Raw genomic sequence first — 13762 nt, forward strand, 5'->3', positions numbered from 1 at the left:
AGCATCTGTTTCTGAAAAGTAGCTGTTTTATTTATTTAATTTAATTAATTTATTTAGAGAGAGTGGGGAAGGGAGGAAGAGATGGAGAGAAACGATATAACAGAGACACATCAATTGGTTGTCTCTCATATGCGCTCCAACCAGGAACCAAACCCACAACCCAGGCATGTGCCCTGATGGGGAATCAAACTGGCGACCATGGGGACACCCGACTTTGCAGGGGGACACCCGACTTTGCAGGGGGACACCCAACCAACTGAGCCACACCCCACACCAGCGGCAGTTTTAAAGATATTTTATTTTTCAATACTATCAATGACCAAAAAAGCAAAACAAAACAGGAAGAAAAAAAAACAAAACAAGACCCCCAAAACCAAAACTTGCAACTTAAACCTTTCAGGAAATAAAAATGCTGTAACTATGAGAAGACTTAAAGAGAATACTTTTAATGCACAATCCTGATGGAGCCGACCATTAAAACAAACAGCTGGATATTTTACAGTTATCTCCCCAGAGCCTTTCTAGTGCTCTAAAACCACCCCTCTCCAAATAATGAGGCAAACAAGGCTTTTTGAGTATTTACTTTTTATAAATTGCATCAGACCTACAGTGAGTGTCTTTCAGGGAGTTTCACCAAAACCAAAGAGAAGTTCAGAGACGAACCTGCAGCAGAAGATGAGGGAAAGGAGGTAGAACCGCACGGTCAAAGGAAGAACTTGCAAATTGTCCTTAACCTGGGACACCTGAACAAACCCACAAGTCCATGGCCATCTGCCAGGAGGGCCGAGTTGCTAGGAGGCCAGTTGATGACAGCGCAGCTGGCCCTACCTCCCCTCCAGGGGTCTAAACTGTAACTCACGCTCAAACTGCTCTGCAGTCAGGGTGCCCTGGATGGCTTCGCAGCCTGGGTTGAACACAGAGTAGGCGCTCTTCTCTCCCTCCTTCTTCTCCCCAGGGCCCCGTGTCCCGACGTACATCCAGTAGAACAAGGACAGGACAAAATAAGCCAGGCCAAATTCCAGTTCCACAAACAGTCCCAGCAGGACCAACCAGAGAAGAACTTTCAAGAAGGTGATGCTGGTCAGGAAGGACTGGTCCCGTGGCAATGGTGGGGGAATGGCTGTTCTCCGTGGGGGCTGTGATGTGCTGCTCCCGGGCTGAGCGGCTTCCTAGGACACAAACAAACAGAAGTAAGAATAAAGGGTAATGGGTCTGAGCGGATGAAAACCAATCTGGAGATACAGCTCCCGCTGCTCCGGGAAGGCTTCTGGCTCACTGATTTCTACTTCCTTGCCCTGCCCTGCTCTGACTCAATCCAAACCGATCAGCACTTAGTGAGATGACCGGATGAAAACCATACGGCATCTGGAGAGGTTCCCCTTCGTGGGAGACATTTTCTCAGATGAGTCTGCTGCTAACAAGCACTAATTAGTGCCTCACACAGAAGGTCCCCAGTAACTGGTAATGCAAGAGCCACATGCGTGCTTCACACACAGCATCGATGTTTGTTGATTGCATTAGATGAGCTAACATTTTGAGTGACATCATTCTCAAATGAGGACTACGCCAGAAAGAGAAAACAAAAACCCCTTCCACATAAAAATAAAAATTACTGTTACAGCCACAACCCATCCGATGACCTTCCTGCACATCCACGGACTCAGGCAGGGTCTCCTATGAGGCCTCTCTGCCTCCTATCTCTTCCCTCTTCATGCCATCATATGTACCTATGGCTGCTAAATGAACCTCTCAAATACCAGTCAACCTCCTGCTCACAAAGCCCTCAGCAAGTTGTTACTGCCTGTAGGTTAAAATTTAAACTCCTTGGGCTGAAATCCAAGGCCCTCCATTTATTCAACAGATAGAAATGCCAGTACACAGCCCCCATGCTGAGTGCTAATCGGAGACACAGGGATTTATAGGTAGGTTTAGGGAGCTTGATCTCTATTCCAATATTTTCCGAACTTTTGGGGGTATGACCTACAATTAAAAAAAATTATTATATATATGCATGTGTATGTATAATGTATATATGTATGCAACAGAAAAAATTTTCACAAATCAACAAATACCTTCATTACATATGAAGCTGTCATTTTCTATTCTATTTTTTAAAACTTATTTTAACAGAAGGCTGGATTTGTCTAAATTGATTTCAACCCTCACTAAAAGATCATGACTTACCATTTCAAAAATGATGGTCTAAAAAATTTCCTGTACAGCACAATCTAATGCTGAATAAATGCACCCTTTACTCCCGTTCAATTGGTCTTACTGCCCAAAGACATTGCCTGTCTGTGGCCTGGAATAGCCTCTGTCTCCTCTCCAATCCACAGCCCCTTGCCTCCTTCCAGGCGAGCACGACTGCTGAGCTGTGTATGCCCTGACCTTCTTGGCCACACAGGAGGGTGCTCCCTCTGCCTCCCCAATCACTGACTGGCTCTTTCTCATTGAGCACCAAACTATTCAGCATCGAAGCGTCTCTCTTTATTTTTTAATTTTATTTATTTTTTCAGTAAGTTAAACTAACAAAGTAGAAACACACTGACAGCCGTCAGAGGGGAGGAGGGCGAGGGACTGAGTGAAAAAGGTGAAGGGATTAAGCAAAGAAAAAGAAAACTCATAGCCCTGGCAGGTGTGGCTCAGCGCACTGAGGTCTCCAGCTGGATTCCCCGTCAGGTGCCTGGGTTGCGGGCCAGGTCCCCAGTTGGGGGCGTGTGAGAGGCAGCCGATTAATGTTTTTCTCATACGTTGATGTTTATCTACCTCTCTCTCTTCCTTCCTTCCCATCTCTCTAAAAATAAATAAATAAGATCTTTTGAAAAGGAAGAAAGAAAACCCACAGGCACAGACAATAGCCTGGTGATTACCAGAGGGCTTGGGGGTGGGACAGGAAAGGGTAAAGAGGGGGTAAGTGGTGATGGAAGGAGATTTTACTTAGGTTGGTGAGCACACAACATGATATACAGATGACTATGAAAGAAGGAACTGTCTAAGAAAATAAACATTAGGCAAAATTATACTTACTGAAGTGTTTCTCTTTTAATATAGGTTGCATGTGGCCCTTGATTGTTACCACGAAGCCACAGACTTGCCAGTACCTTTTGATGTCTCCAGAGCCAAACATGGTGCCCATACATAGGTGGGCAATAAACAGCAGAACTTTCCGTTCATTTCTTCAATTCTATCTCCTATTTTTCACTTAATTTTAGAAGGGACCACAAATATTATTTGGTCCTGATAAGAAAAATACAGGTCATCTGACTTACGTTGCTTGAGAAATATTATTTGTTAGAGCTTTCTTTTTTAGCCACATCAAGTGTATTATTTGAAATTCACAGTAAATTGAATTTATTGTATTATTGAGGGAGTATAAAAATACTGCTTATAGCCATCATTTATTTACTAAGTACTTTCAAGATCCCTGATCTCCTATAATCCAGGCAGGCATTATTATTCCCAATGTACTGATAAGGAATCATTGAGATGTTAGGTAACTCCCCTAAAGTCACACAGCTAGTGATAGGCAGAGAAGAGGTTGGTTTAGAATCTAAGGATGATCTCCCTCCAAAGCCCTTGTTAGTTAGTCAGGAGCCTTTATGGGAGATGGTAAGTGGAAGGGTCAGAGGGGTAGAAGGAGGTGGGGGATGCTTAATAGAACTGGCAAAGGGACAAAGAAGGGATCTGAGGGATATGGGGGATTCCTCTGCTTCATTTGGCATTTTAGTTCAAGTGCATCTTGTGTGCAAGTGGGAAGTGTCTGTGGTCATCAAAGCACATACAGGCACAGTTTAGGGAAGATACCTACTTCCATTCACCAAATACTAAGCTGCTTCCCACCACAGGGCCTCTGCATCTATACTTCCCTCTCAGAGGAATGCCCCAGTCCCCTCATATCACCTCACTGGCTCCCTCTCCTCCTATAAACCTCAGTAAAAATCCATTACATGTGTCCTTGGCCTTGTCCCCAGATTTCTGCAAGAGTGGCTCCTTCTTTGAAATGTCACCCCCTTGGTGAGGTTCTCCTGCCCACCCAATTTAAAGGGGCGCTCTGCACCCCACACCTCCAATTCACCAGCACAGTGTGTGTTTCTCTCCCTCTTTCAGAGCATTCTTCATTCTGTTCTTTTGTTTACTATCTGCCTCCCCAAACCCAAACAGTAGTTCTGTGAAAGCAGGGATTCGTCTTTATCACACTGTCTCCCCAAATTCAGGGTAGTAGCTTGAACAAGGTGGGCACATGCTAGGATTTTGCTGAGTGAACGAATGGTGGCGAGGGAAAGGAGGAAACTAAAAGGTGACTTCTGGACTTGAGGGGCTGGTGCAAAGACTGTGCTTAGCCAGGTGACTCCAAAGAAAAAGTGCATTTGAGCAGTGGGCCAACCTGAGCCAAGGGTTGGAGGTGAGGAGTTGCAAGACAGGTGTGGGCAGTGAACCGTGGGGCTAGACGGTGCCCTGGGGGCTGGTGTGGGATATGTCTGGGGAGGGAGACGGGGTTTCTACGGGATTTTAAAAAGTTGCAAGCACTTTTGTCTTAATGTTGTGGAAGTCTGTCACAGAAAGAAATATTACGTTGTACTTCGGGGACTGCATTTCCCCAAGCTAAATCCGAAAGTAGGGGATGTGGATGCTTCCTTATCAATGACTACTGAAAAAAAAGCAATTACAAATAAAAGGCTTAAGAAATCTGACATGCCACTGTGTACCACCAAAATTATTAGGCAGAGATAGATTATAAATTAGAAAAAAAATTTAATGAGAACTGTCACACCAGAGCAAACCTGGGAGTGATAACTGAGTCCATGAAAATGGACTTAGGACAGAAACAGCTTGATTAGTAAGAACCACTTAGAGGTCCAGCATTTCTTCTCATCCTTTTGTCAGACAATCAGCTTTTGGGTTCTAACACTGGAAGCTTTCTCCAAGTTCAGATTCTCTGGGTTCAACTCAATGATCTCATATTCCTTTGGCAATGAGACATATAGTCAAAAACTCATTGTGTGGGTTAGACATTGTTTTTTAACGGCAGGAGGAAAAAGGGGTAAGGGAAGTGGATTCCGAAAGCTTAAGCAATTGTGCTCAGTGAGTTCTAGTCAACAATAAAGTTACCCTGAGACAAACTGCACGCGAGAAAAGGATTGTTTGAACGCTACAGCACTCTTTTTCTGCAAACCAGTTGGAACCCTGCCTGTCATAGAGAACAATATCAAAATTGACTAAGAATTCATGATTTTAAAAAAATTCCCTAACACCAAATGTTGTGCAATAATAAATGAACTTAATAAGGAATTCAGAAGGAATTTTTGGCTCTTATTACACTTCTGAAGTACAAAGGCCATGTCACAGATTGTCTCAAAGCACTGGTTTTCCCTCGGTATTTTGTCCTGTATTCCCACTTAGATACTCCAATCTTGTCACTTTACTCATCAGTGAAAACTAAATGAAGGTACAGAGATGTGAATTAAGTTCATCTATAAAATAAGATTACTAAAAGAATTAAAGGGCAAGAAAGCTATCATACCAATCTAAATATTGTTTTCACCTTCAAGATGCATTATTGAACCTGAATAAGCGTCTCTCGTTCAACAGAAACACATGCCACCTCTGGCAGTTACAGCTACCACACTTTTGCAAGTTTTGCAAATACCATTTCTAAAGCACAGGCTATGTGGGTTACTGGCTGCATGTGTGAGATCGAATAAAGCCTTAATTACTGCCACTTCTTCATCACTATCCAATTAGACCTTTTACCCTCCATTAACAGAGCGCTGGGGCTCCACACGGTTGTGGAGCGGTTTCGCAAAACCACAGGGTGTCACAATGATGATCCCTCAACTAACTCAGCTCAACGCTTAATGATGCAAGGGCCGAGGTGCTTTCCTCCAGCACCCAGACCAGCGATATTCAGTGTGCTGCAAGAATGTTTAAAACAGGCAATACCTGACTATTTAGCGAGGGGCACTGACCTCTTTCCCCTTAGACTGTCAAAGAAAAAAATTACAACAGCAGCCCCAACTGGTGTGGTTCAGTAGGTTGGGTATCGCCCTGCAAATGGGAAGGTCACTGGTTCAATTCCCAGTCAGGGCACATGTCTGGGTCGAGGGCCAGGTCCCCCGTTGGGGGCGGGCCGGAGACAACCCATTCATGTTTCTCTCCTCTTTCTCCCTCCCTTCCCCTAAAAATAAATAAATAAAAGCTTTTTAAAAATTAACAGCAGCCAATATAACAGTAGCTGGTCGGCATGAATGAATCAAAATTAAACCTACTTTTTTTGTCAGGTTGGCAAAAAATATGTTTTATGGTGTGCCACAAAATTTTAGTAATTAGTTTACGTATGCCATGAGATGAAAAAGGTTTAAAATCACTGCCTAGACCCTGCTTCCCACCAGTAAGCCGGAGCTACCTGGAAAAGAAATTGTCAAACCGACTTATCAGTGTTGACACGCTGATAAATTAGAAAAAAAATTTAATGAGAACTGTCACACCAGAGCAAACCCGAGAGTGATAACTGAGTCCATGAAAATGAACTTAGGACAGAAACAGCTTGATTAGTAAGAACCAATTAGAGGTCCGGCATTTCTTCTCATCCTTTTGTCAGACAATCAGCTTGACAGATAGGCCACCCAGCTCCAGGAACACGTGGAAAGCACCAGCAGCTCCGCCTCCGCCGGCAGGCCCCACCCAGGACCCGAGGAGGCGTGGCCTGTGGGCCAGGACCCGTGGGCGGGGCCACTACGGGACAGGGCAGGCCAATCCCTTACCGGGGAGGGGCCTGAAGACTACCTAGTTGTGGCAGGGGCGGAGCCTCGGCCAGAGTTTCCGGAGAAGCCACCACGGCCGCTCAGAAGCCACGTCCCTGGGGGTGAGGCCTCCCTCCTCTCACCTGAGTGACGCTGGGCTGGGCCTGGGAACTCGCGGGCCTCCGTTTCCACACCAGGAACAGTTTTAGCCAGCCCAGAGCTGACTTTGGAGTTGCAGTTGCTTCCGCCTTCTTCCCCGAGGTTTGTGCGCTCTGGCTCGAAGTGCTGGCTTCGGCCGCCAGCTCCGCCCGTTTTCGAGCCGCCCGGAACTCGGCTAACCGCTCTTCCATCGTGCGCGCCCCACTCCCCGGGAGCCGGGGAGCGCGCGCCCACCGCTGAGAATGTGCGCCCAGTTTAGCGCGGCGGCACGCCACAGTGCGCGTGCGTAGCGGCTCTCTGCTGCGCGTGCGCGCTGTGGTCTGGAGTTCCAGCGTGAGTTAGGTTTGTGACGCTCCGTGGGCTGTCTGCGCTAACAGTCCCTTCTGAACGCACGGGGACGTGGTGTCCACCTCCTCAGGCACAGGGGTTAAGAATCTGAAGCTTAAAGACTTCCCCATTGTTCCTCTCTAGCCCCGGGTTTCTCTGAGGGTAGCTCTTTGCTCCATCTGATGTCAGGGATCTGCTCCCTAACAGGTGGAGCGCATACTGGGGACCAGATTGAAAAGGTGATCCCAGGGCGTTGGAGAAGGTCCGTGGTTTTGGGGAACGAAGACAGAATGCAGCCTCCTCTTTCCCCTTTAACGAGTATGCCAGTTTTAGCACTTGGCTGGTGGCTTTGTCACCGCCTACAGGGCTGTGCATGTCTCCATCATTGCTCTTGCCACAATGGAAACTACCTGTTGGTGCGTCTAGATAGGTCAGAAACTTAAAAACTTTAACCGAAGTGCAGCTTAAAATACACAGATCCTAAGTGTACAGCTCAATAAGTTTGTACTTAGATACACGCCTATGTGACTACTACCCAGCTAAAGAACTTTTCTGGTACCCCAAGGGCTCCCCTGTGCCCTCTCCCAATCGCCCAGAAGGTCACGACAAGGACTCTACGATATATTTTTAAAGCTCTAAGCATCTTAACATAATTGAGACTCAAATATGTCTTGGATCTTGCTGCGTTTGAATCAAGAAATTAGACAAACTAGAATGGCATATTTTGTTCATTAAATATCAAGAGCCCGCTATGTACCAGGTATTGTGGCCCTAGAGATGCTGGAGTGAATGAAATCAACCCCTGTTTTCTTAGTGCTTACATTCTAAAAGGAAAGACACAACCAAATGCATAACTACATATTTATAGTTAATGTAATGCCAGGTACTGCCTCGTGCTATGAAGAAGAGCAAGGAATAGGAATGGTGGGGCTGTTTGGAGCTAATGACCAGGAAAGGCTTCTCTGAGGATTTGCTCTTTGTGTAGAGCTCTAAATAAAATGCGTGATGCATTTAGAAATCTGGAGAAGAGTGTTTTAGAGGAAACAAGTAAAAAGATTCTGCCAAGATTCATACCTCAAGTAGTATGGTTGACCTGTGCACAGAACATCAGGGAGGCCAGTGTAACGGGAGGAGAGGGAAGGAGGAAAAGAATGGTAGAAAATAGAGATGTACAGGTATCCAAGGGCTAGCTCACATAAAGCTGTATAGGCCATGAGGGACACTTTGTATTGCATTCTGAGTGCGATAGTAAGCTATTGGAGGATTCTGAGCAGGAGGTGAAATGACATCTTTATAGGATCACACTGGCCGCTAGAGGTGGGGCCATGGGAGAGTGCAAAAGTAAGAGAAATAGCAGTTAGGAGCAGATACAGTAGTATAAGAGAGACTGTGGTTGTTGGGACTAGAGTGGTAGTGATGGAAGTGGTGAGAGTTGCTCAGTTCTGGATATATTTTGAAGATCAGAGCCAGCATGGTATGCTGATGGATTGAATGTGGAGTGTGAGAAAAAGGAATCAGGGATGGTGGATTTTGCCCATTCCCTCGCCCCCAGACACACACCCTAAGCAACCAAGAACGATGCTGGGACCCGCTGCTGAGATGGGGGAAGATCAGGGAGAGGATTATGGAATAAACGTAGATAGTTTTAATTTGGACGTGACAAGAGTCTGAGATACCTATCGGACATCCAACGTAGGCAATTGGATAGTAAAAACTAGAATTCAGGGAAAAGCCAGGACAGGAGATACATATTGGGAGTCATCAGCATATGTATGATGTTGAAAGCTGTGAGACTAGGTGAGATGAACGGAGAGTGGGTGCGGATAAGCAGAGAAGGTATTTTAGGACTGAGCCCTGAATAATTAGAAGTGGTTTGTAAGACAGGAAAGAATGAGGTCATTTTACCACAATGACCTCTGATTTGGAAAATGAGAGAAAATTTCTTGCTCATCTTGGTGTCAGGAGTAAGTCTGTTCTGTGCTCGATCTCTCTCTCCTTCCCTCCCTCCCTCCCTCTTTCTCTCTCTGTCTCTCACTCTCTTCCAGTTTACACAATGAATCATGCACCCATATTTCTTAGTACAGCAAAAGGAGTTTAACACCAGGTAAAGGGATTAGGGGGGACCCCCAGCTCCAGAAAGTCACAGAGAGGTATCATAGAAAACACAGTTTGTATAGATTTGTTTAAAAAGTGGTGTTGGAAGGAAAGCCAAGGAAGATGTGCCAGATATCACCTGAGGAGTTTACTGGCATCTACCAGGTGCCAGGTGCCACGATAGCAGCTTCCCAGGACACAATATGCTTGATGGCTCTGTCCTTTGGCCCTTCTGTGGAGCATCCTGATGGGGCTAGTCAGGGCAGAGACTGCTGCCAAAGGCCGGGCTGTCGCATCCTGGGGCAGAGGAAGTGGGTATAGAGAGGCAGTAGGTCTGCTTCTCTTGAAGGACTAGAAATTCTTTCACTGATTGTGTTTCCCACTTGATAATCACACTGAGACTTTAAAGCTGTATTTATGGTCTACTTCTGGTAGGCATTTAGACTTAAGGCATGCAATTTGTGGGCTATTGCAATCAGGGTCCCTGGCAGGAAACATGGGACCTTCAAAAGGGTTACATAAAGAGAGTTTTGTGAAGGAGTTTGTTACAAAAGTGTGGAGGGATTAAGGAGACCAGCAAGGGGGGGTTCACAGAAAGTGCTATCAGCCTCTAGGTCTCAAGCAGCAAGAGGACAGAGTGGTCATTAGAACCCAGCAAGACCCGCAGCTATAGGAGAAGCTGGATACTATGGAGCCCATAAAGAAGCAGAGAGCAGAAGGATGGGGAGAGAATTGAGAGGAGCAATAAATAGGAAGTATCCAGCCAAGTGCTAATGTTATCCCAGCTGCATCTTGCTCTGGTAACCAAGTTTCCCATTTGCTTCATTCTCTGATTTATTGTAAATTTATTTTGTCTCAATGCTTTGTAAACCTCTTTAAATCCTTTTTGGAAGAGTCTGAAAGAGCAGAGGAAAGTAAAGATGAAAGAAATGATCATGAAGAACAACTGCTGAACTAACTTCATTTCCTCTAGTAAATCAGGGTCTCAAAGTGTTCTTACAATGCATGAATTTAGTTTTTACTATGAAATACTTTGTATATATGAAATTGTGTGTGTGTGTATTCCTGACTCCTTCCCACCTCTTCACTCTATTAATACAGTGAGTTACATTAATAGATTGTCTGTTACACCCCACATTCTTGGAATAAACAAAACTCAGTTACTTTATAAAGTATAAAATTAAAATTGGTAATTCTTAAAGGAATTGTGCACCTATGTTCATTATGTGATTTTCCAATAATTTTCTTTTTTTTTTTAAAGATTTTATTTATTCATTTTCAGAGAGGGGGGAGGAAAAGGAGAAAGAGAGGGAGAGAAACATCAATGTGTGGTTGCCTCTCACGTGCTCCCCACTGGGGACCTGGCCAACAACCCAGGCATGTGCCCTAACTGGGAATCAAACTGGCAACCCTTTGGTTCACAGCTCATGCTCAATCCACTGAGCTACACCAGCCAGGGCTAATTTTCTTCTTTTCATGCACTGTACTGAAAGGTTTTGGTTTTAGGATTATATACTAGCTTTATGAAATAAGCTGAAGTGTACCTCCATCTTTCCCCTGTTTTCTAGAACAGTTTTAATAAAATAGGAATTAACTGTTCCTTGCATGTTTGCTAGTGGTGAAACCATCTGGGTCTGGTGTGTTCTTAGATCATATAAATGAATGTAAGCTACCACTGATTTGGGTCCATAGCTGGTCAACACAGCCTTTCCCAAAAAGTGCTAAGAAATAGATCAATATTGGTCTGTTTGTCTGATGTTTTTAGGAGTGGCCTGGATAAAAATATAACAGGCAATTTATATTTTCAGGTGATGACAGTTTGAGAGAATGTCTACAATTACATTTTAGGGTAAAAAAATAAATTTGATTCAATTTATCATGATTAAAGTGTTGTGGAGATGCTCAGAAGGAACTCTACCTCCTGAATTTACATACATGTTTTTATATCTTTGTTTTTGTTTCTTAATTATTGGCTTGAGAACAGTTTGTTTTAATAGGACTTGGAGCTATTCCCTGACCACACAATGGAAAGGAGAGGCCGTATGTGGTGGCTGCTTTAGCTGCTACAGTCATCTCCATTGTCACAGAGAGAGAGGACCCCCGCTCCTTATGCTCTCATGCTCTCTCTGGTCCTATCCCTGCGGTACCACATGCCAAGTTCTGAGCACTGTACTTTATATGACAACTCAGAATGTCCAGAGGGGAATGACCTGGATAATGATGTGTCTAGAGCAGGGTTTCTCAGCCTTGGGACTTAACATGTTTTGGGCAAGATAATTGTTTTTTTGTTGTTTTGTTTTTGCAGGATGAGGGGGAGGGCGGAATTGTTTTCCAGTGTCTTGTAGGATTCTTAGCAGCCTCCTTTGCCATAATCCATAGTTGCTAGTAACCCTCCCTGCTGTTATTATAACAACCAAAATGTCCCCTGGGAGGCATATTTGGCCCCAGCTGGGAATGACTGGTCTAGAGACCGTATTGTAGTCAGACTGGTGAAGGCAGTGGATGATTTGGACCAGGGAACAAGAGTCATACGGAAAACCTAACAGTCTTAGAAACACTATTAAAGGGGCTACTGTGAACAGGGCAAGAGAATCATTCTGTGGGGCTCCAAAAGGTAAGAACTAAGGCCAACAGTTGGAAATGACGAAGTGACAAATGTAGAATCTAAAAAAAAAATGTTTTTCAAAAAATTTTTTTCAACACCTCAAAAACATCAACAGCATGGGCTGCCTTCCAGGGCAGTGAGCTCCCTGACACTGGCAGCATTCAAGCAGAGGCTGACTGAGCACTTGTCAGGAATGTTGTAGAGAGGGTTTTGGAACTGAAAAGGGATTTGGTGAACCGAGATTACTGCCAAATCTCTTCCAAATGGAGAACTCTCAGTCCAAGTAGAACAAACTGGGAAGAGAGAATGGAAAACCTTGGGTCACCAGGATAAGAATGTGTCACATAAGGTGTTGGTGCCACTGCCCATGTGCCCTCAGACCTCACTATTGGTGGACATGCTAATGGCTTGTTTTTGTTGGTTGGCCAAAAAGTTTGTTTAGTTTTTCCCGTAGGATGGCTCTAGTAGCGCTCAGTTGTCTTTAACTTCATTGGAAACAATTTTGTTAGATTGTATTGTGACAGCTGTCGTATCAGCATGCATTTAAAAAAACTTACCAAAATTGGCGAATTTTAGTATTGAAGTACAGCCATTTTAGTATTGAAGATGGAAAAAACATACACAACATTTTTGGTGTATTATGGTTTATTATTACAAGAAAGGTAAAAACACAACTGAAACAAAAAATAATTTGTTCAGTGTACAGAGAAGGTGCTGTGACTGATTGAACATGTCAAAAGTGGTTTGCCAGATTTCTTGGTACTATTGATATTTTGGCCAAATAATTCCTCACTGTGGAACTGTCTTATTCATTGCAAGTTGCTTAGCAGCACCCCTGGCCTCTACCCCCTAGTAGCCAATAGCAGGAGATAGCTGACATACTAAAATTATCCAAATCAATAAAGTTATTGGTGAAAATGAAAAATGTGTCTTATTTTATGGAAAAAACTAAATGGACTTTCTGGCCAACCCAGTATCAGGACGTGGGACTTTCTGGCTGCAGGAGTATGTTTAACTAGTGCATGAAGCAGACTAGCAGTGTGGGAGGGTTATTCCCCCATCCGTCAAATAGCCTTCAACCGATTTTGGACAGGAGTTGGTGGAACGGTACTCCAGTTCCCTCACCCCTGTGGGGGATGACCTTGAGATGTTTCACAGAGACTCCCACGGGTCCTCAGGAGTCATGGGCCCACAGTAGTACCTGCTCATTAAAGCACCTATATCACCTTTCTTCCCTTTGCTGGCTCACCTGCTCCACTATCAGCACTTCTGGAATCACTTTCCCATTTAACCCCTTCCATTCAAATCATCTCAGAATCTTCCAAGATAATCTGAGGTTAAGACCTAAGCAAGGCCTATGACTTGCTTGCAGAAAGGAAAGGAAACTACAGAGCTGACTGGTGTTTCATATTTATGAGCCAGCCCCCTGTCTGAACGTTGGAGGCGAACAAAACAGGGCTTTAGACGGTCCAAGGAGAATGTTATCTGGAGATGGGAATGAAAAGTAAAGGAAAGAGAAAGGAAGGGAAGGGGAGGGCCACAGTGCTTCAACTGAAGCAGCCTGTTCTGGACAGCTGGGGAGACAGTTTGGTCCATGCTTTGTACTGGGCTCTGTAGAGGACAGAACCAAATGACCGATGCAGTCATCCTGTGACTGTCCTCCACGGACTTTAGAGACCATTCAGTCGACAAGTGTTGATCCGACACCTGTTATATGCCAGCCTGTGCCAGGCTTTGAGGCTACAAAGATGAATAAAATACAGTGCCAGCCCTGAGGAGTTTAGGTCTAGTCAGGGAGATAGACTCATTAACACACAATTACACAGGGAAGACTGAG

General features: G+C 44.6%; 1 protein-coding gene across 1 annotated transcript; it reads right to left on the reverse strand.

The window, feature by feature from the left end:
- Nucleotides 1-279: 279 nt before the first annotated feature.
- SAYSD1 (SAYSVFN motif domain containing 1) lies at nt 280-7228 on the reverse strand. The gene is made up of 2 exons (XM_024557977.4): nt 6884-7228; nt 280-1169 (listed from the first exon to the last, which is right to left on the reverse strand). Exons 1-2 carry the CDS (start codon nt 7088-7090, stop codon nt 825-827), a joined length of 552 nt encoding a protein of 183 aa, XP_024413745.2. The 5' UTR covers nt 7091-7228; the 3' UTR covers nt 280-824.
- Between the last annotated feature and the right edge of the window lie 6534 nt (nt 7229-13762).

The sequence above is a fragment of the Desmodus rotundus genome, chromosome 11 (genome assembly GCF_022682495.2).
Source record: "Desmodus rotundus isolate HL8 chromosome 11, HLdesRot8A.1, whole genome shotgun sequence".
In the NCBI taxonomy this organism is placed as follows: domain Eukaryota; kingdom Metazoa; phylum Chordata; class Mammalia; order Chiroptera; family Phyllostomidae; genus Desmodus; species Desmodus rotundus.

Coding starts and splice junctions, on each gene's coding strand:
- SAYSD1 (XM_024557977.4), bottom strand. CDS start 7,090: ATGGAAGAGCGGTTAGCCGAGTTCCGGGCGGCTCGAAAACGGGCGGAG. Junction 1,170..6,883: donor CCCAGCCCAGCGTCACTCAG/GTGAGAGGAGGG, acceptor TTTGTGTCCTAG/GAAGCCGCTCAGCCCGGGAG.